Source organism: Balaenoptera physalus (genome assembly GCF_965194825.1).
Source record: "Balaenoptera physalus genome assembly, chromosome: 5".
Lineage (NCBI taxonomy): Eukaryota > Metazoa > Chordata > Mammalia > Artiodactyla > Balaenopteridae > Balaenoptera > Balaenoptera physalus.
This window is the reverse complement of record NC_138884.1, coordinates 14231502-14255213: the sequence shown is the minus strand read 5'-3', so window position 1 is coordinate 14255213 and position 23712 is coordinate 14231502. Positions and strand designations below refer to the sequence as shown.

Sequence of the window (23712 nt, the reverse complement as noted above, 5' to 3'; positions counted from 1 at the left end):
AAGTGGTTTTGACATATCACCACCCTGGTAAATTATAATTGTTAGTTTGTAGGGGGATTTCTTTGCATCTTTCCAAGGGCAAATCCCCTTGGCGTCTCCCCACGAATAGCTATTGAGACATTTCTCTGCAGGGCTTCTCGGAGGGGCAGCTCATAGCTCAACTACATCACAGGTTCTCTGTCCTGCAGGAACTACATTAATGCTCCTAGAAAAATCAGTTTTATTTAAAACCATGCGTTAAGAGTGGGAATTTCTTTGTTATAAAAATCTCCAAAAAATTACTATGTACTTCGACATATAAGTGGAATTATAACGATGTAATAACCATTCATTGAATTTGAATAGCAACACAATACCCTTTTGAAATGCACTCCCATGAAGGTTCACTCGTTGTCCTACAAGTCTCAGATCAAATATTACTGCCCCAGGGAGGCCTTTTCTGACCACTCTATATCTAAATAGGTTCCTCCCTTCTCTACCCTTTACTTTATGTCCTTCACAACACTTTTGCTATCTGAATTAGCAAATAATCCTGCTTCTAAGGCAAGAACAGAAACAGCAAAGCCTTTGGACGTGACAGGGCCCCTGACCTCAGCCTGGGATGTGGCAGGCAGAATTCTAAGATGGCCCTCAAAATTCCCACACGCTGGGGTGTGAGTTCTGTGTAATCCTCTCCCTTTGAGTGTAGGCGGGACCTTTGACTATGATGGACTATAGTTGCTGTGATTGCTCGTCAGTTAACTTAGAGTCATTCAGAAGTCAGATGACCTGGTTAGGCCTGACCTAACCAGCTGAGCCCATACAAGGGACTGTAGTGACTTGAAGCCCCAGAGGCCCTATGGGAATGGCCAAGTGCAAAGGAGCTGTGGTAGCAAGAAAACGGGAGCCTCTGTCCCACAGCTGCAAGGAACTGAGTTCTTCCAACAGGTGAACTTGGGAGAGAACCCTTGACTCCCAAAAGGAGTGCGGCTTACTCAGCAGCTTTATTGCAGCCTTGGGAGGCGCGTAGCAAACCCGCACACGCTCCTACGACGCTTTCCCCGTCAGCTGGTATTGTTACCGCCTCAAACTAAGCTTATAAAAGCGAAACGATCGACACAGGGTTTTCACACGAACTCTTGCTATTAATATATTTGCTTTTAAGGCTCGCAACCGATGGCATCATACCCGCTTTCCTATGTAAATCATATTATTGTCATATCTCAAGGTTAATAATATTTACAGAGGTCGAGAAGAAGCCTATACTTACCACCTGGTTACAAGAAAGATAATAAAATAAAAATATTATACTAAAGAAATACAGTACTTTTAATTAAAAAAATTATATCGAGCACTAAAGGTAAATTTGGAATGGTATATTATTACAGACTTATTGATACTTATTTAAATAAGGACCAAGTTTAAGTTTAAATTGCAGGAGCAAATCCTTGAGCAAAATGCGTACAGCTAGCTTTCAGTTTCTCTCCTCTCTCTCTTGTCATTTTTCACATAATGGAAACCTGTTATTAAAGTGGAAATTAAGTTAATTGTGTATAGTTTCCTTTTGATAAGTATTATATGTATTATACTTGCACATAATCTTCATGATTCTGCTGTAAATCTTTTAGCCTTATTATGGTTTCCCTAAAGCATTTTTCTTAAAAAATTCCTCTCGGTTTTGAATTTTTTCCTCTGTTACAGACATGCTACCATATACTAAGATACTAATGTATTATGAAAAGAAAAAAATTATTTTCTTGATACTGTTCAAAATGTCTAGGATTAAATGTATCATAACTATTTATGATTCTGCTCATTATAATCTTAACTATTTCTCTCTGTACCAAAACCACCTTATGTGAAAAATATGTTACTGCTATTTTAAACTCAGTGTAGAGCTTAGTTATGAATTCTGATCTACTGAGTCATTAGAATTTTCTTCTAAAGTAAATAAGATTCTAACAATAATGAAGTATTTTATGGGAGTACTTAAAGATGATGAATAGGGGAATGTGGAAATCATGAGTTCTTCTCATCTACCTCTCACAGTCTTTGCCTACTGAGACTTTCTCCCGAGGCTTCCATTCTCAAAGAATATCCTCGGAGAACAACAGATGCCAGGAATTGTAAGGAAAGGAGGGGAATGGGGAGAAAAAAATAAAAGCAGAAACCGGCCAAGCACAATTTAAATCCTGAGGGCATGTGCCATGTTACTTAATTTGAGCTGCATGATGCAAAACAAATCAAAAATTATCCGCAAGTTGGCAAAGCCTGCCGAAAGTACAACGCGAGGAAGAAACGGAGTTAGCAGGCAGCAGATTTAAGACATGCTTGTTGAGGTGCTTTGGTGAAAGCGAGCTGCGTGACCCCCATCTCAAGCATAAATAAACTCCAAACAGACTCATTTGCCACGTAGGATGAAATGTGGAGGTGCTGTGGCGCCGGGGCCTCTGCCTCTCCAGGGCTCCTTCCCTCAAGTCAGTCTGGTGGGTTTCTGCGTCCCAAAGTTGTCCCTATGCAAACAACAGGTTGAATATTGTAGGTGTGGGTTATTAAAGTGTCCCTGGGACAATGGCGGTCTGTGTCCCATTTGTAACGCTTGGATTAATCTTTGGAAAGTGCACACAAAATGTGACATGATGTTGGCTTCCAACATTATTCAGTCTGCATAGCAGCAAATCCTGCCCTGTCTCCCTGGAAATAAAACTCTGCAGACGTTATCACTGCCATGTAAAAAGGAACCTATCGTTTATGCTCGGGGTTAGGGACAACCTGATAGAATTTCTGCTAGTTTGATTGTATAGTTTGGAGAAGCATTTATGAGGGAAACAAATTGTATTCTGTCATCTTCTTCACCGCCTCCCTAAAGAAAATCTGCAACCAGGTAAATCATATTATTATTTATTTTTCTGCAGATGGGAAAGATCAGAAAGCCTCTATCTCTTAAAGAGAATTCCACATTAGTGTAGGATGAGAAACCAGAACTGGTCCCTGACAAAAGGCAGGATTCCTGGCATTTCCCCTCTTCTCTCCTCATTTTTCCCCTTTTGATTTTAGAGGCTCTGGAGGAGAGTGCCAAGAGGAGAAAACTGGGTGAGGAAAGCTCGCTGAGGAGACATAGCGTTCATCATGTTTCCTTTCCTTTTTCCTTCATCCTTGGGGCTTCTGAAGCTTTGAGGCTCAGCCCCGCCTCATTGTTCACCAGAAAATTCTTTTTGAATTATGTGTCCTGTTCACAAAAGTACTCAGTAGCACTGTGGAATTTGGAAAGATGGTCTCTCAAATCATTTTTTTAAAGTGCATCTCAGTATTACAATTTCATAAGACAGTTAGAACTAAGATAATGGAAATTCAAAAGGCATGTTAAATTATAGACAACCATCAATAGTGGTTGAAATTCCCATAGAACAAAGTTGGAAAATATTCTCTCTCATTTATGACCAACTCTGCACACAGGAGAAATCGGAAATTGCCTAACAAAATGGAATTAAGGCAAAAAAAAAAAAAAAAAAGTCAGGGCGTTGTTCTAGAACAGTGGCTTTTAAAATGTGTTATAGATGAATGTCTTTATTTTTATTATTAGAATCCAATCACTCCAACTGTATTTTTTTTTTTTTTTTTTGGTCTCATAGGGAAATAGGGTTTCGTCAAAGCAGGTTAGAAATGGCTTCCCTCAAATTTTATGGTGTAGACACTTTCTTATACTACTTTTGTTTGTGGAGCCATCAAAACACCAAAGTAAGTTGAATGCTTAGACTTTGGTCTAGAACAGTCAACCATTTTCCTCATTTATTGCCTTTTAATAAGTAAATTTCATAAATTTTAAAGTACAAAATATGTTGAAAATACTGCTTTGATTTTATTTGGCATAAGGTTTTATTTGGAAAATAATATAATTTCCATAGGAAAAAATAGGTTAAAACAGTAGTTGTAGAAGACTATAGCTAAATTACATATAGCTTGCTTCACAATTTATCTAGAAGAGGTGGGAAAATCTGTGGAACCCGAAGCCCAGTGCTTTGAAATGCCTCCTTGGAGCAGTAGACGTGGTAGTGGGTGGAGGGATGGCCCGTCCAGCTGGGCACTCACAGGGAGCTCTTGTGAACCCTCCCCTCCCCTCGCTCATTCACCAAGATAACATGGGTCACAAACTGCCTTGTTGTATAGACTCTAAAATTGCATATTGCCTTTTTCTAATGTGTTTTCCTTCTAGGGCTTCAGATTTCACCTGCAATAGGTCTTCTTGGACCTGGTACCAAGAGTTGCATTGATTTCTGCTGCTTATTCGGCACTTCATTCGGCATCAAAGGTGGGGTGAAAGGAGTAGTGTAGGGTTGCCCAGCATGATTTTTGTCCTGGGCAGGCCAAAGGTAAAAGGAGAAAAATATTGAGAGTAGCGTAAATGGGGAAGAAAATGGCCCAGTTCACAAGTCTGCATCAGCCAACTTAGTTTTCGCTTTTCATCTTTGGGATGTAAGTCGGATGAGACCTAGACTTCCGAGAAGAAGATGGTTTCATGAGATCAGCAAGGTCAGCTGTTGAGGGCACTTAGAGGCGGGGATGTGTGCATCACATAACATCACTCTCAGGAGGAACAAACATTCCCACCAAGCGCTGAGAGGTTAGAAGGAGGATTGAATTAAAATTGTTTTTTTTTTTTAAAGTTTTATTTTTTAAAACAAAAGTCTTTCTTTTTCTGAAGATTTGGGCAGTAGATTGGGATTAGGACGTGTTGTACCAAATTATTGGTATCTGAAAATAATGTGGACAAAATATACTCGTTTCTTTTTATCTTTATTTTCATGCACTAAGAGAAAAACGACATACCCTATGACCACCTAGTCAATTTTTTAGAAAGTACACTCTAAGTCACTATATTTATACATTTTAGAAACATCCTTGTAAAGAGAGTAAAAAATAAAATAACCAAAGGACTTAAATGTCGGGCTTATCTACCGCTAAAGAGAAGAATAAAGTACGTTTAAAATAATTTCTTTTTCAAAAGAGGGCTTGAGTCTTTTCACAAAACGCTGTTACTTGTGGAAGAACGAGTCAATGTTAAAATCTCGACAAATGGTACCACAGCGCCACCATCTGGCCTTGTAGAAGACAGCAGGGAGTCGCCACATGATAGAGGAGCGCAAGTTAGTGTTTTCCCTAAAGAGCGACTGGAGAAAGAAAAAGAAGGAACTCTCTCAGTGTAGCCCTGCATTTGTCACTACTTCAGCTAACATCAAAGGTGTGTGGTGTCAGAAACTGCCTCCATCTCTTTTTATGTTTCTATTTTAATTCGAAGAATGAACGTATTTTTTAATGGCTCAAACCATAAAAAATGAAAATCTCCCTAATGTTAACAGTCTTTCTTTTCTTTTCCTTTATTGACAGAAAATAGAAAGAACCCGCCCCCCCCCCTTTTTTTTTTAAAGCATTAAAAGCCTGTAATTCAATGTTAGTTTGGTAGAGCTTCTATAAACAGGCTTACCTCCCTGATTTTCAACTTGTCTTTGGATATGGTTTTTTATAATGTTGCTGAAGCTTCTTTGAGCTCTTAAAGCTCAGAGATGTTTAAGATAAAACATATTTTAATATATAATCAGAAGAACAATGTGAACCTGAAGTCATGGTGAGATAATTTAATGCATATTTAAAAGCTTGCTTTCTTTGGAATAAAATTTTTACTTCTAAAATTTGAATGTTTTAAAAAATATATGCATTTTTAAAACTTTCTATTGCAGTTTCACAACATTGCACACAATTTCTAAGCAGCAGAGTGGTGTATGTATTTTCATTTTGACATCTCTTGGCTTCCACAGAATTGTCTTGAAAGATTGTCTTAGCTAAGAATTGTCTTAGCTTTCACCATATTTTTCACTCTATTAGAAGGTGCTTTTATTAATTAAAAGATATTATTATATTAAACAGAAATATGTGCAGAATAATAACATTGTAAGACAATTTTGAGCCTACTGTGAACGAGGAAAGGGTTTCAAGTGCTTTCCATTTAATATCAGACATTAAATTCTTTCAGGATACTATGAAGAATGTCCTATTATTACCTTCATTTTATAGATGAGAAAATGAAACACAGAGACACTGAGTAACTTGCCTTGGGTAACACAGCTGACAAACGATGGATTTGAACCCTAGCCTTTAGACTCATTGTCTTTGATGATGACACTAACCTATTTTCTCAGGATACCAGTATTCTCAAAATATTTAAAATGTTATACTCTTTTGTATTATTGTATTTTCTCTTTGTACAAGAACCTACTTAACGTACAAGTAATGCCTTTAAAACATTTTATTAAAAATATTTCAATAAGGTTAATGGTTAAACAACATTTTTTGAAGTCTAACATAAAAAACAACAATTATGTATATCTTTTTACCCCCATGGAATCATATACCATGTGTTCAAAAGTGACTTGTAAATGAACTTCAGAAAATGAACATTTTGTAAACTGAAGACTGTTTTTATTTTACCTAATTTTCTTAGATTCTAAATAGTCGCTTTAGATACTTATACTGAATTATCCACGCTCATTTTATTGTAGTGTATTCTAAAAAGTAATCAAGGGAAATCGCTGTTTATATTTTGATTATTTATAAGGAAACTGTTCAGTTTTTTAATATTTGTTAAAACGTTTGGAATTTCTAAAATTCTCTAGAGGTTCAGATTCTCATATTTTACCAATCTTGGAAAGTCTGTGCATATTTAAGTTTTATATAACAATTAGCCTCCAAAACTGGTCTTATTTGAATTTTTAAAAAATATAGTACAGTATGTCCCATATGATTCTAATGGGGATAGAAAAATATGGGGCTATATAGAATGTTTTACTGTAATTCCAGTCAATGTTTTATGAAGAAAATTGGAAAAATGTGACATCAAAAATATCATAAGAATGTACTTTTTGTGCTGTATGTGGGTTGGAGAATTGATTTTTACCACGATCATGTTGGGGTCACTGGGTAAGTTCCCTTTTGGTATATGAGATAGGAGGAAGCATTAGTTCAACATCAGCTGTTATAACAATTTTATGAAGTGAAGTCATCACTGGAACCTTTAGCAATTTCTTTATTAAAAGCCCCTAATTGTTAGTTGGTGTGGAGCTTGGATATTGTCTTCAGTATTTCTAAGTATTTTTACATGTAAATATGGCATTACTATTTTTACTAATTTCCTATTAAGTTTCATAATAGCTAATTTAGATGAAACTCAGAAACAAACATTTAGACTAGCAATTAAAAATCATGTAATGGTTATTTACTGAAAATTTGAATTATAGACATTTTAAGTCATCTAGCATTTGCACTTTGTTGACTCAGATTTTTGCCCAGTATTACTATTATCCAGGTGTTTTAGCTATTACTTGGGAGGTAGGACGGATAGGAGGAGGAGAAAGATTGTGAAGGGAGAAAAGGTGATTTCTCTGTTCCCCAAGGACACAGATACAGAATAATACAAAGACGATTTGTTCTTCCACTGTGTGGTCAAGGAACAGTTCAATTCAGGGCACCTTGAAGGCTCAGCCTGTTTCTCTCCAGAACCACCACAAGAGGGCGGAGATGCTGATTGTCTTTCAGCAGAAGTGTGAGAAAACAGGTTCTGGATTTCTTTTGTGTATATGGTACACCTTATATTAGCACACTGATACTGATTTAAGTAATGCACTAAAGATTTTCCTTTTGGGCATACTTTTTTTTGACAGAATTAAGTTGCAGTATTGTTACTCTATCCAACAGGAAGCCACTAGATTAATTACCCTCAAATGTCCCTTAGATCATATAATTTGGCTACACAAAAATTTCATTGCCCATTGATTGACTTTCCATCTTCTTATCCTGAGGCTCTTATCTGTGTATCCTGAGACTTCAATTCTGAATGTTTTGGCTAAACCCAGGTTCTACATTTTCAGTGTTTTGCTGAATATATCCACGTGGATATTTTACCTTCATTTCAAATATGATATTTTAAAAACCAAATATCTCCTTTCACTCCATGTATAAAATATTCTCCCTCAGTCTACTGTTCTTCCAAATAGCCAGCTCTGAATCTGTCATGATGTTTGGGTCTTTCTTCCCTTTCTGAAGCTAAGCCAGCATGGGTAAATATGTGTGTGTATTTCCCACTTCAGCTTAAATCTCACCATGAAGGGCCTTGTTAATCTCCTGACATTCAGTCATTCAACAATGACCCTCCTTATGCTAGACACTGTTTCAGGCACTGAGGAAAGAGCCTGCCCTCAATTTGCTTACATTCAAGCAGAAGGAGAAAGACAATACCAGGTCAGTAAATTACTTAGTGTGTTAGTACACGGCACATAGTAAGCCGTACGTGCTATGAAAATGAATTGAGCCATGGAAGAGGAGATGGGACGTGTTGGAAGAAGCGGTCATAACTTTAAGTAGGATGGTTTGGGTAGGTCTCACTGACCCTAGATTTTAACCTCATAATTCTTTTTAATGTTGTGCTTCAGACAGAACCTTGTTTATCATCCTTGATCTAAGTCATCACCAAATTCTATTGATTTTCTCAGAAAAATCAATGTGCTTTCATTTTCACTTGGACTGCTTTTTGTCTTGTTTAGCCTCAAGACTACAAAGCCTCCTAACTTGACTCTGTGCCTCTGTGGCAGTGAGGGCAGAAGCTTAGCAAAACTGTTTCCATGTGGCCCTGTGATAAGCCAGTGGGTTGTGAGCGGATGTGATGAGTGCTACTTCTAGAGCCGGTGCATTAAAACTCCCACAATCCTCCGTGTTGTCTCCCTACTTGTTCTGCAAGCTGGATGCAGGAGGTCCATAGGAGGTTCCAAAGTCCTGGGGCATGAGAGCCACTGGATAGACGCAAACCCGGTCCTAAAGCACCAGATGGAAGACAGCCCTCTCCTGGTCTTTATGAGTGAAAAATAATTACATTAAGCCACTGAGATTGGGGGGGGAGGTATTTTTTATAGCAAGTAGCATTATTTACCCTAATTAATATGGCCTCCTTCTATACTTCTTAGACCACTGGGACACCCCATTAAGATGAACTTTTTTTTAGTAACATTGAGTCATTGCTCTGCTGTTTATTCATAATTAGGTGAAATCTGCAGCTGTGGTTAAATCCAACTCTGTCTTCCTATGGCTAAACAGAAGCTGCTGAGAATGATCAAAAAAAAAAAAAAAAAAAACCTCACAACTGAACAGAACTTATCATGGCCTCCAACCTCAGCTGAGCCCTCAAAGCTGTACACCTGTCCAACTGTGTTGCTCTAGCAAGCTCTCCATTCCTTATTCTTCTAAAATCTCTGACACGTGACCCTCACCATGACTTGCTTTCTCTATCTTATGAAAACTAGACTCCAACAGGGTTCTTTCCTGCTATTGAACATAGACATTTACTTGCATTCATACTCATCCTTTCACCCTGTCATGCAGTTACAGTAAAATATGTATCCCTTCTCCTACTGAAAACTAATCGTGTCCTGGATCCCATTCCTTTTTGCCTTTTGAATACCCCACTTGCTACTGTACTGTCAACATTGACCTTACTCCTGGTTCCTTCCTCTTGCATTTAAATGTGTCTCTCCTGTCCTGGAAACAGACACCCTCCTTGGATCCTATTCTCTCCCCTGGGTACAGCTCCATTTTTCTCCTCTCTTTCATCCCTATATTCCTTGGAAGAACAGTGTATATGCCCTTCCACTTACTCTTCCTCCGACTGCGGTCTGGTTTCAGCCTCTCCATTCTCCTGAGCACTTTTCTTGCCAAGATTGGGAGGCCCTTCATGTTACTAATTCTATTGGATGCTTTTCCTTCTCTGAGTGGCACTTGACAATATTGGCCACTCTCTACGAAACACTGTCTTCCCATGACTTCTGAGGCTACTCTCTCTTATAGTGTTCTTCCTTGATCGTTTAGCTAGTACACTCTTCCGTCTTTTGATCAAATGTTCATCTTCCTCGGGGTTCTATGCCCAGATCTTATCTTCTGCTAACTAGACCCTCTTACTCCTTGGATGATTTTGTTACATCTCACGATTTCACTTATACTAAATACTTCAAAAAATACCTTAAGCCCACACCCAGGCCCATTTCTGCCACAACTCTCTCTAGAATCTTTCCACCTCCATCTTTCCCTTCTGCTACTACCAGACACTAGGACTCTACCTTGATTGCCACTTGAGGTTCCTAACTGTTCCACCTTTCTCAGATCTTGTCCTACCCCAAAACTTTCTCCTAGGGCAGCTCGAGTGATTTTTAAAATAAGAATATGATCAGGTCACTACTCCACTCTAAATGCTTTAATGGCTCCCTCGTGTTGCCCAGAATTTTATTCCTTAAAAATACAAATTCTTTAAAGTGGCTTGTGTAGCCTTTCAAGGCCCGCTCCCTACCTCTTCATTTTATTCTCTTGATATTCTCCCTTTCCTCTAAGTTCCAGCTCAGGCGACTTCTTTCAGTCCCTGGAACTAATCTTGCCCCTTGGCTTCAGGTCTGCGTCTCTGCTGGTCACCTGGTGTAAACGACCCTGGTCTCCTCTGCCTGGTTGACTCTCAGTTTTCCTGTAGGTTTAGCTCAGAATCCCAGCAGGGGAGCTTTTCCATCCCAGCTCGGGGTTTGCAAATCACCTTGCATTTCCATTACGACAGCACTTACTGCAATTTATTGTCACTGCCTGTTAAAGTGTCTGTTTTCCCCAGTAGACTGTAAACACCGTCATATTTCTAATATTCCCAGATGTTCAAAAATGGAATAGATTGTAAACAGGATGAGACTCAAACATTAGGTCGGTAGTTGGGTTTGATGTTTATAGCTTTGTGGTCTTAAGTCCTTACTGCTCTTCATGGGCCATGTGTTGGATCTTTCTCAAATGCATCTTGTGCTTTCCTCCTCTGTGAGCTGGATTATATCTTTCCCTTTACCTAAGAATGTCTTTCTCTACTTTATATTTGTAGAAATTATACTCTTTTTGAAGCCCAGTTCCAAAACTGTCTTCTCCACCAAGACATTTAATCACCCTGTTGAGAAAAGATCTTGCCTTTTTCTGAATTCACAAAATATTCTGGACTATTTTTAAGTACATATAGTATATAATTTAAAATCACTGTATTTCAATAAAAAGCTTTCTAGGGTAGAATCTTCTCTCCCTTCTCTGAATTTCTATAATAAGTTGTATCACTGTGATGGAACACATTATACGCTGCCTTATGTGGCAGTTACGCATAGACGTGACATCTCTTCATAATAGCTTTGGGAGTCTTGCATGTTTATACGTACTGCAGTACCTAGCGTCTTGTCATGTATATAATGAACTCTCAGAATATAATTGTTGAATGCATCAACCAACCACCTTATCTTCTGTCTGTCTCCATAAACCCCCCCTCTTTCAAGCCAAATAGCCTTATTCCCGGTCCAATACTTGTCAAGTGTATTTTCCCATTTCATCTTTGCACATTGCTTTTACAGCCTACATTCATATCTCTCATTGTCAAAATCCTACCTCTTTGGCTCAAATATTGCTTCTTTGTGAAGGCTGCCTTAGTGCTTCCTGCCTGAAGAGATTCTTAGCTAAGGTGCTTGGCCATGGGTTAGTGGGCCATAGAAATACCATGTAAAAATTAAATCATGGAGCTACCTGACTTGAAAAGTCACTTAGTAAGATTACCTAGTAAGGTGGGTAGGAGGGAGGTGAGCTGGAGAAGAGCAACACTTGGGAGACCTAGTGTAGTGTTTGCAGACGGAGGCTAACATGTACTTAAACTTGTCTAGTAGCTGTAGGGCTGGAAAAAAGGGGGTCAGGTAGTGGAGCATTATATAAGCTGACTCAATAGGGGTTTGTTTTTCTAATGTTTCCACTTAAGGAATTCTAAGAAAGAGGGGAAGGAGACCGGAAAGTTCGCTGACACCATTAGCAGAGATAAAGAGGGCAAGCGGAAGGTTGGACAGGTTTGCTGGTTTTTGCACAGACTCTGGTGGAGATGCTAATTTTGCAGGGTTTTTCTTGGAATCTGTTTACGTTTCCTAGGCAACTATGCTGCATGCATTATTTATATTCATCTTTTATGAATATTTTATTTACTGATTGAAATTTCTGTATCAAAAGTATATCAGCTAGTGAGGACCAGTTGATTTTTATGGAGCCCCATAGGGTACAAAGCCTCTTGCAGCCCTGAGGGACCAGAAAATGGCCCCCTCCCTCCCATCTCTTTGATCCCAGGAGCAGTCCGTTGTGGTGGAAGGGCATGAGTTTCTGAGTCAGAGAGATGTCGGTTTGAATTCTGGTTGGGTCATTTATTAATTGTTTGTTCTTGGCCAAATTACTTAACTTTTCAGAGTCTTAGAATTTGTTTCGTTCGTTTTGTTTTTAAACTGTTCAATTAACATCTGCAATAGCAAATTTGCAGAGACATTATGAGAATCGAGTGAAACACGTGTACGGAGCCCAGCCCTGTGCCTGGCACGTGGTCGGCATGCCCTCCCTCCCCATGGGTGCTATGCTTAGGAGAACATAAATATTGGCCCGCAAACGATAGGAATTGTGGTACAAATTGGCAACTTAATTTTGAGATGAGCATGGATTAAGTTTCCCCGCATTTGAAATAATTCTAGCTGAAGATATATGCCATGTATTTTATTTAGTGTGATTCAGAAAATGTGCCTCTGCAAACTACCTTGAAATCCTTACACTGTGTAGATGTTTAATACAACCTGTGTACGCAATATGTGTACTATTTCCTTTTCGAGGAAAGAAAGATTATTGTATATGTGTGTGACTGTGATTTATGGCTTATATTTTAAAAATGAGACTGGAGCAAGAGTAAATTGCAAAGAATTATATTCTCAAACAATTTGAACAACAGGTTTTACCAGAGTTATTCTAAATTTATAAAGGCACATACTACTGATTTCTGGTTTTGTATTTGATAAAAGGCATTTTTTTCCCTTAGACTTGGGAAATCACCTTTGACCTCTTAAAAGTGAACCATTATCATAACCTCAGTGTTGAGAGATAGTTAAAGCTGGCAGACAACATCTGGAACAAAATTAGTCTTTTTGATGGCACCTGCTTGGTGAAAGCTCACCTTTTTTTTTTCTTTTAAACACCCAAAAAGGATAGGATTGGTGATGAGTGTTTCACACCTAAATTTTTATTCTCTTATAGTTCACTTAACTGTGTTAGCGATGCTTTCTGAACGCTCTTGAAATAGAACTAAAAGCACACAGCAACTGTGGGAACCAAGCACAGTTGGTTCCACAAGTATTTGATTTGACTTACGGTGCCAAGTACACTGGCAGGTGTTTCACATAGCAGGTGTTTGTAATGTTTGGGATAATTTTAGTTTGTTATCTTTATAAGACAAGCCTGTATTTGGAACATTATGTTTGGATTTCTGTGCAGGTATGTCTGCTCCATGGTTGTTCTAGCCAGCCTAATGCAAGGGAACTTTGCTCCAGGTCTTTCTCTCTTTAGGACTTTGGAGATACTGGGTCTGTGTCAAGCCGCCATTATGGTATTTGAGTCCCTGTCACTGTATCATAGTTTGGCCAATTTTGGGTATTCACTGTGTGGGCAACAGGATAAATGTCATGTGAGAAAAAGAGATGAAGCTTGTTCTGTAGCATTTCAAAGAACCGATAGGGGGCAACTTTTGACACTATCCAAAGATCAACTGTAAGAAGAACAATCTAACAATTAGGTAATTAAAATTGTTGAATGCTACAGTGGGTTGCCTCAGAAAACATCTGAGGTGAGGTCTTGGTCATCTGTCAGTGATGCGTCATTCAGAAGGTGAGGGAAATAATCACCGGAAGTCGAATATGTGAAGAGCTCAAAGCAGAGCGCTCTGACTGAAGCCCAGAGGGCCGCATCCCCAGAAATCCTGAGGAAAACCCTGAGGAAGCTGGGAGCACAGGTAAAAAGCCAGGGACTCTACATGATGCCTCAGGTGCCCTCCACCTGTTAAGAACCCAGCATTCAAGTTTCACATGAAGGAGAACAAACAGTTCTCAATTCTATGTCTTCTACTTCAACCTCCCGGCTTAAGAAAAAATGAAGATTAACAAAAGAAAAAAATATATTCTTCTGACTTCAGCACTTTTTGGTAAATTTTATTCCACCTTTCTCACATCTAAATTTGAAAAATCAGTCATATTTGATTTATTTTTCTCTTTTATACTCTATCTTCAGTTAATCATTATGTTCCCTTGATTCTTCCTTCAAAATGTATCTACCATCTGTACCGTCCTTCCTTTTTTGGGCTACCACGGAGTTCAGCTTATACCTGAACTATTGCACACGTGCTTTAATTGGTCACTTTTCCGTTCCACTCCATGAATTACTACCAGCTTAATCTTTTTAAACCACCTCTTTAAGAGCCTGTTTTTCCTTCAGTGAAAATCTTCAGTGGCTCCCCAATGCCCACGATGGAAATCTCCAACATGCCAAGGTCGTGAGCCTCTGTGACCACCAGCTGACGGTTCAGGCGCTGAAATTCCAATGGAGGCATGGCCGGAAACCGGCACCACATGCCACTCTCCCATAACACTCAAAATGGGGGCAAATATTTAGGCCCAAGGGAGGGTGGGAAGGTGGCAGCACTTTGATCCCAAGATTGATTTACATCTAGCTTTGTAATCAACCTGTTAGATTAGTAACAAGCATTCTACTTTGCTGAAAACATTCCAATGGTTTCCCATCTCTTGCAGAATAAAAGCCCAAATCCCCACGGCATCCTATAAAGCCTTATAAGTGGGTTCTGTGTTACCTTCTGAGCTCTCACCCTACCCTCTCTCCCATCACTCATTCTGGTTCAGCTACACTGATTTCCCTGCCATTCTTCAAACATGCCCAGCACACTCCCACCTGAGAGCCTTTGTACTAGCTGTTCCCAAAGTCTGGAATGTTCTTTCCCCAGAGAGCAACGTGGCAAACTCCTTCACTCCCTTTAAAGCTTCAGTCAAATGTCAACTTATCAGTGAGGCCTCCCCTACCTACCTTATTTCAAATAGCAAATCCCCACCTTCACTCTGGCCTTCCTGGTCCTCCCCTTTGTTTTCCTCTACAGCACTTATCATCTAATAGATGACGTACTTTACTTATTTATCCTGCTTATTGTCTATCTATCTCCTCCAGTTGACTGTAAATGCCATGAGGGCAGGGATTTCTGTCTTGTTTACTATTGTATCGCCAGCACCTAGAATAGTGTCTTGCACGCAGCAGAACCTCAGCGAACATATGTCGAATACATGAATGAATGAATGAATGAATGAACCGGATATAGTGTAATCTCTTGAGGCCGGCCTACAGGCTTCCCACAGTCTCACCCGAGCTTTACTTCCTGATACTTCCTGACATGAAACCCACATTCAGACATCGTGGGCTACTGCTCCTCTGAACACTCTCTCCCGTTCTTGTGCTTTGATTGCGCCATACCCTCCACTTGGAGGCCCTTGTGCGTTCTTCTGACCTTTCCTCTATGATTAGGCTAAATTCCTACTTACTCCCTGAAACCATCTCAAGCCAGGCAGCCTCCTTCTTCTTCTCTTCTCATAGAACATTTTCTCAATTGCACTCGTTTGACAATTAAATGTACTGTGTATCATAATATTTCACATTCTTGTCTTCTGATGTTACTTAAACCATGAGTCTTTATTCAGCTTTTCAAATGTGTATATTTTGTCTCTCCAGCTTTGGAAGCTGTCTTAGCAAAGTCTGGCTATAAGTGAAGAGAACATGGGCAGAGCTCCAGCCCAGGGGCCCAGCCCCCCACCCTGACTGACGAGGGCACCAATAGCTCAGCACCCTGGAACCCTTGCTGGCCCAGGCGTGTGCCTTGGCATGCTACTTAGGAAAGCTCTTCCCTAGGTGCTTTGCTCATAGTAGGTGCTCAGGTAGTGCTAGTCAACGGACTGATTGATCTTGTGTGATTGTTTTGTTCCTAATATTCTCTCTGCAGCCTTACTAAAGTTTATATCTATGTACTAATGCTCGTTTTTTAAAAAGAGACACAAAATCATTATTATGGAGTAAGAGTTAAAAACTTCATTTAGTGATGATGAACAAGAAAGAATTAAAATATATTCTTTGTTGGTGACTGAGTAGTATTATAGGACTTACCATGTTAATTGGACACACCAAAAGCTTTGGAGACTACACATGTGAGAGGTGGTTTTGTACACGTGTTGCTCAGATTATGAACAGTTATTTTTACCATGACATTTCCGTGGAGAAATCAGAGTAAGCAATAAGTTTTAAAATGCTTAGCTATGCAGAATTGAATCTGGAAGGCCCAATTACATGTCTATCTTGCTGCACTGCTTATTTTTAATTTTTATTCTTAATATGTTCACTTAGAAAGAAGTATTATATTCATTAAAAACCATTAAGTGTGAATGAAAGTTCTGCATTTGATATCTAATGTCAATTACATCAATTAGATATATGACGCAGCTCTACTTCATCTAACAACTAATGTTCAAAGTGTTTTTTAACATCACCTATAGAAGTATTTGAGCATATTAAGTATTAATAACTATTTTTAGAATGAAAAAGTCAAACTAGACAGCTGGGCATGTGACACCTTTATTTTCAACTTAATTTTACAGTGCTTTGATTTCTAAAAATAAGTTTTATAGCCAACTTATATAAACGGATATTAATAGAGGGCTAGCATTAACTTGAAACTCAACTTTAATATAATTCTGAAGAGGCATTAAGTACCGACTATCAGCTCCTTATTTACCTAGTATGAAATAGCTATAGGTACCCCTTGCCTCATGAAGAGGCTGTGATTCTGAAATTTTATATAACTTAAATTTTTGCAAATTGAACCATTTTTAATTACACATTAGGATAATTCTCAAAGCCCCCCCATTATGAACCTTTTGTGCAGTGAATAAGCAAACTGTAATTTGTTTATTGATGTCCAATACTGATGTTTAATTTTTTAAAAATTAAAAATAGCCAGAGATAAAGGCTGTTTGATTCCTAAAATTTTTCAGTAGCACCAAGTTAAAAATAAAATATAACAACTTTAAAAATTAAAGTTTGCCTCCTATTTATATTTCAAATCTTGTGGCAGGCAAAATATTTATCGAAAGCAATGTTTTCTGTCCCTTCTCTGGTTCTGACATTTTACTGTACTTTGATTTTGTGACATCTGCTTCTCCTTCTCCTTTAATTAAGCTATTAAAGCTTAATTAGTTTTTAATTAAGGAAAACTAATGTTGTCTTAAAAAGTTTGTGAATTTTCTATCATATCACAGATAGTTTGAGACTTGGAACTTGCTGCCAATTCTGAGGTTGGACTGGATAGAGCTTCTCCAAAAGGAAAAAAGGCCCTCATCCCTCACAAAGGCTAGACTACTACGTCTGCAGCACAACGTAGGTACCACGGGCAGACGAAACAGCCAGTTTCTTGTCTCCACTAGAAGAAACTCCAGAAATGGGCAAAATCAGTCAAACGATGACACTTGGTCCTAGATACGAAAAATTTTCTCAAATTTGAACAATTTTTGCCTTGTTACTAATATTACATGGAAACAAATGAACACTACTGAAAAAATAGAAATGAGGAAAAGCCAGGTGAGAAAGTGAGAGGCAGCTCATTCAGTCTGTTTCTATCCCCACGGTAGGCTGAATCATTAGGTGGTGTAGCTGCTCCAGGCCTCTGTGCAGCTCCATAAAATAGAGCAAAACCACGTCGTTTCTGTTCTTCTGAAAGTGTGTGTGGGTTGGAAGCTGTCCTCACGGCGGGCAGCCTGTAAAACACTTTGCTTTCACGGGGATCATAGGTCACATTGTATCCTCGTCTTAGGTGATAGGAATGGTACTAGGAGCCTTATTTGCAATACAAATAAAAGTTTATGAAAGTTGAAGAGTAGCCTGAATAAGACTTACTGTGTTTGGTCCCTTGGAAGTAAGTTCTTTGAAACCCTATAGCTCTAACCATCACAACTGCTGAGCCCTGCAGGGATAGAAAATGAGGGAACGTGGTGTGTATCGTCCTGACGTGGACGCCTGAGGGTAGGACTCATTCTGATGTGGGCGTATGCAGGTGTGGATGAGGAGGGGTTAGGTAGCAGTTTGCCTGTGGCTTAGGGTGATTTCCACATTTTTGAAAATTTGGCCTCATGGTCTGGCATTTTGGGAAATTTTCAGGTCTTGTTTGTGGAAGGGATCTGAATCTAAGAAGGTAGACTCAGTCAGCTCATGAGAACTACCAGGGCGGATTGGTCCAGTCAGTTGGATTGCCCGGGCCCAGAGAGGATGGCTCTGGTTTGGGGTGACTAATTCTGCCACCTCAGGAAGTCTGTATGGTGGTCTCTGTATCCTGCATGTTGATGAGGGACAAGGAAAGGCCTGGGCAGTAGAACACATCTAGACCCATTCCCAAATACATGTCTTCATTTATGTGATGTGTAACTGCTTAGCACTGTGGCTTTACATAATAGGTTTTCAGTAAACACTAATAGAACTGAATTAAATCTATCTAATCTAGAAAGCTTTATCTCCTAATTTTTCAATGTCAGGTAAGTCATTTTCACCCAAGGGAGCTTATATATGCTACCTCTTGAGAGGGTATTTACTAAAATTTGTCGAAATGATTTTATAAAATGTCATAATTGCTAGTCATTTATTAATATCTGACCACAAGGACTGGATAAAGGATTTGTTTTTAGAAATAAAAACACTCTAGAAGGAAGCCCATTTCTAGTGAGCCCACTGTGTTTTATCAATTATCATGAGATGTGTATTTAAGGTTAAAAACCTATGTTTACCAGCACAAAAGTTATTAGCTCTGCTTTATTTATTATATTCATAATCCAGAATGTGTTTCACCTTTCCAAAATTCTGATTATAGAATATTTATAATTTGTTATCCAGTGGTGTGGCTTAGAAGGTATTATGTAGGATAAATGGATTGTCTCATCTTTTTTTTCTTTCTAATTGATGAAGCAAAGTACCATTCAGCAAAGTCTATTTTTTAAAGTATTTATTCAGTTGACAACCAATCCCAAACTGAAAGAGATGAAAAATAACATAATTGAGAAAACAACAAATTGCCTGTAGCTTGATGTGTATGAGGAAGAAAGACGCTCTTACGATTTTCTAATGTATGATGAAACCAAAGCTGTGCATAAGTTCTGATGTGGTTGAAAGTGAAAACCAGTTCTCTTAACGATTCACCAGTGGAATAAATTCGACCTCTGACTGGAATAAACATTCGTGCACATAAGGGGTTTGTCTTGTTCTGAAATAGCAAGGTTGGTGTAAGTGGTGAGAACCAGGGCAAACAATGGGCTAAAGGAAGTAGCGCCAGGCAGAAGCAGGACGGCCTGAATTCTGCCACTAGCTGTGACCTGACGTAGCCTGAGGTGTTCACTTTCCCATCTGTAAAAGGAGCAGTTGAATCAGATGCTCTAACTGGTCCCCCATGAGGAAGGAAGGTTCTAGAGATTTGCAGCCTAAACTTGGCGAGAGAGGAGCGGGTGGAGGTATTGTACTTGAGCCATCCCTACGATGAATTCACAACCCATTAGGACCTGCGTGCATGTGACTGAAGCATGGTAGAGTTTAAGAAAAAAAAAGACTCAGTGTCAAGTCTCAGATTGTCAAACATTTGGGCAAGTCACAGCTGCTTATCATCTTATGTTCTCTTATTTGTAAAATGAGGGCGATGATAGTCTAGATCTCTACACTTCCTCCTATCCAACATTTAAAAATCATTTTAATGGAATTATAGAAAAGCAGAAATTTTAATCTAAATTGAATACACTTTCAGATATATATTCATCGAGTGAGTTAAATGCTAGAAGAATTAAATATTGTTCAAATGCAGAAAATAACACTCTATTAGAAATAATCTTGGAGTCAGTTAATTTCCAACTTAATAGATTCAGCATGATGAATATTTCGCTAACAGCAAAGCAATTATTAATACACAATTCTAAGTTTAATAATTACCCTTAATTTTCTTTTTATAAAATGTAACAAACACTCATCCTGCTATTATTATAATGGCCGCATGGTTTACATGAAACAGGATAAATCTTTCCCAAACAAGTGCTCATAGAGACATCCACAAAGGAAAACAAACGTATCATTGGTTCAGATTGTCTCAAATAGCAGAAAGGCAGCCTTTCATCGGTTTAGAACATCACTTGCTACTGTTTTTAGAGAGCCACTCATTATGGCATCGTTCTGCTAGTAGAACTTAATGTGTTTTATGCTTTAATTAATTCAAGATAAATTTTTAGAAAAAGTCAGTTCTATCTGTGAGAGAGTAAGCATTTTCAAATTGTATAGTTAAGACTTCAATGGTATGAGAGCAAGTTTAGAAAACATTTTTATTAGACAAATTATTTAGACAAATTATACACAGAAAGCTCTGCCACTCATAACTGAGGCCTCCAAAAAGTGGTTTGTGTATTTGTATAATAGGCAATACATCAAAATAGGCCTATTTTAAATATTGTACATGGTTAACAGTTTGTTGATAGCTAAAATCACTGCAACATCTGGTATGTCCCTATATAGCTTGTTGAAAAGACTTTTTGTTTTAAAATCAGAGTCGTGAATTAGATCATGAATGTTACAAGGGAAAACAAGTTGTGCATGCACTTAGGTACTTGTTACCCTGGAAACAAAATGGTTTTTGCATGATAAGAAATTTTTCTGCCTTACACAGTAGACAATATTTGAAGATTTAGTACAAAAACAGTGACAGGACAAGATGCTCCCCAGAACAGAATTAGCATCAAAGTATAATATACCTTAAGAATATACTTTTTAATTTCTCCTAAAGCAAATCACATAGGTTGATTCCTATACCAATCCTAGCCACGGAATGAATTAGATTAAAATAAGTGTATGGCTGCGTAAAAACACAGGATAAGTTCTTGCTTCCTACTTACCACATTTTAATTTAAGGATTACAAACAAAGTTCATTCTACATTTCCAACAGGTGAGAAGGCTACCTTAAAAAGGGTTGTGCACAAAGAGGCACTGTTTTTGTTGTTATCCTTCTATACACTTGGTACTAATGTAAAAAACACATAACTCCTCCAAGTAGAACTGAATAAAAAAAGGGGCTGAAGTTGAGGGCCCAGTATGCTTGCTGTATTTTCTTCTTTAGGATGATGTATGACAGTAATTAAGGCCACATCAATATTTCTTAAGGGCTCCCATCTCTCCCCAACTACAGCTGTATTGATTGGCTTACTGCTTTGGAAGAGAATTTATTAACCTTCAATGATCTACGTTTAAACTCGTATAGAGCTCCCCGTGCTGTGGTGGACATGGTTGAGCTAATAGCATTTTCCATTTAGATAATTAATTAAAAGTAAAATTATCAAGGTTAGCTTTATACACTGCTGAATAACAAATGCAAAAATCTATTCAAATGAGTTACATCTAGGAACAAATATTAAATCGCCCTGGATGTTTTAATAACAAAAGTATAAAATATTCTCTGTTGGCAAACAATGCGAGTCAGAATAACATTAAAGCAACCTGCCTTTTCTAACTGAAAAGACCCCTGCACTATACATAGTTCCTGTATACAACACTTTTGTTTTAAACTAAAGCTTTATTAAATGAATTGCAATAGCAATGGCCTCCTTTGAATATATATACACATTATATAGGTGCATATATATGTATATATGAGATACTAATTTATTTAACACAATAGAGGCTGCTGCCATATGATAAAGTTTACTGTACATAAGAAAAAACTTTTCATACTGTACAATCACATAAAGGTCATATGCACTGTTGCAGTGCAAGAGTAGTTTTAACTGTAGTCTTGACTGGCATATTAATGGCTTTTTTGTAATCCTACAAAATTGCATTCTCATATTATGTGGCCTGAATGGTCTTTAAATTATTCTATAAACACTGCAGGGGTTGCCTTTGGCCCACAGTTAAAGGACACTCAACAGCAGTGGAGCATTGTATGGATGCAGCAGAAGAATGTAAAAAGACTGAAGTTATTGCAATTATATTTTTCAAAATAGAGAAATGTGACAGAAGAGGCCTTTATGTAAAATTAATCCTGCATATACTGTTAGTATACTCAGTGCACGTTTCCTATACTTGAAGTACAGTATATGAAAAGCGGGCTAATAGGATCCTAGTATACTACCTCCTGGGGGAATAAATTGAGTAATGAAAAAAAGTGGAGAGAAATGTCCAGGAAGAGAGGGAAGAAAAGAGAGAAAGAAACAAGAGGAGAGAGAGAGGAGGGAGAAGGTAGAGAGAAAGAACTAGAGTTGTTACTAATAATCCTGATTTAAAAAAAAAATGTTACATCCATGTTAGTCCCACAATATTACAGTCGCTCCTTGCAAAGGGAGTCCTACGAAAGAAACAGTGAAGAGATTTTGTTGGATGCTCATATGGAGGTGCCTCGGTCTGGATCGTTACCCAGATTGAGCCCCAGGGTAGGAGTTGGTTGATAAGGAATAGATGACATTGTTTTTATAGGACTCCTGAAAAAGCCCCCATTAGGTGCCCTGTGCCTAAAAGGGCCAGTTCGGTGCTCAGGCACGTTGCCAAAAGCGAAACCAGAGGCAGCTTTAGCTGACAGTGTACGGCTAAGAGTCTGGATCTGCTCTGGGATAAAGGTTGTTGTGGTAATATGAGTGTTCCTGAAATCACTGATTTGCTCCAGTGCTTGTCGTGTTGGCAAAGTGTCAATGTCCAGAGGGGTCAAGTCAATTGACGAGGTGGAAAACTGTTTATGGGGGCTGTCGTCATCTGTGCACAAGCTATTTACACGTCTATGGAGGTGCTCCAGGTCAATTTCCTTGTCATCCTGGAGATGAAGAAAAAGAAGATAAGGTTCTCATCAGTACTAGCTTCATGGTTAAAAAAAAAAAAAAAAAGTAGTTCAGCAAACATGATGATAGGTAATGAACTGAACTTTGGGGTTTATTCATTTAACAAATATTTATTGAGCACCTAATATGAGCCAGGCACTGTGCTAGGTTCTGGGGGTACCGATAGGATTCTGAGATAAGGTTATCTATACTTCTCTTGCAATAAAAGTTCTAAAAGGAGCATATGCCACATGCAACTACAAAATATGGGAGCAGTAGATGGGTGATTGCCTTCTACAAGAGCAGAGACAGACCCAGGCAAAATTATACACATAGTAAGTGTGGTTTTGGCCACGCATCCCCTCCCCACCTCTTCTTTATGCATGCTTCCTCCTTTTTCAGGGTGTCTCATCCCAAGCTGTGTTTTTGTTCCTTTCACTACTTGCTCCTAACCTTAACTTTCCATTCTTGGAGATTAAGTGATACAATATGTTGATATGCTAGTTCACACTAAAGTGTTAGTGACTGTTAAAGTGTTATTTCTCTTTAGGCCAGAAATATGTGAGATTGTTTACAGACAGCAACATTCAACACAAGAGAATCAGTTTCTGATTGAGGGACTTCATACACTCAAGCTATCTAGTACCTGAATGAGGCAATATTGTGAGGTCAGCACGGAAACCTTTAGAGACCCCTTCAAGCCATGACGTGTGAGTGACAGCTTCAGTTTAGGGCCACGTTAATGCTAAATGGCCTCTAAATCAAAGACGCTTTGAGCTGCACTAATAGAGTCTTAGTAAGAAGGTGCTTAATGAAGAAAAAGAGTGTAAAACCTTAGATTTCCGGAGTTGAAACTAATTCGTAAATCCCTTAGGATTTTCACTAGAAGTGAGCATTAAAGCCCAATATTTGAAAAATAAA

General features: G+C 38.4%; 1 protein-coding gene across 4 annotated transcripts in view; it reads right to left on the bottom strand.

Annotated features, from left to right (window-relative positions):
• The window catches only part of GRID2 (glutamate ionotropic receptor delta type subunit 2), a 1427475-nt gene that overhangs the window by 11982 nt on the left and 1391781 nt on the right, over window positions 1–23712 (bottom strand). The window contains exon 16 of one of the 4 annotated variants that reach the window (XM_082461675.1): window positions 18947–22787. The exons of the other annotated variants lie outside the window; for them this stretch is intronic. Coding sequence (XP_082317801.1) covers window positions 22365–22787 — 423 coding nt within the window. The 3' untranslated portion in view covers window positions 18947–22364. Of the gene's footprint in view, window positions 1–18946; window positions 22788–23712 lie in introns of those variants that run through there. 4 annotated transcript variants of the gene reach the window in all.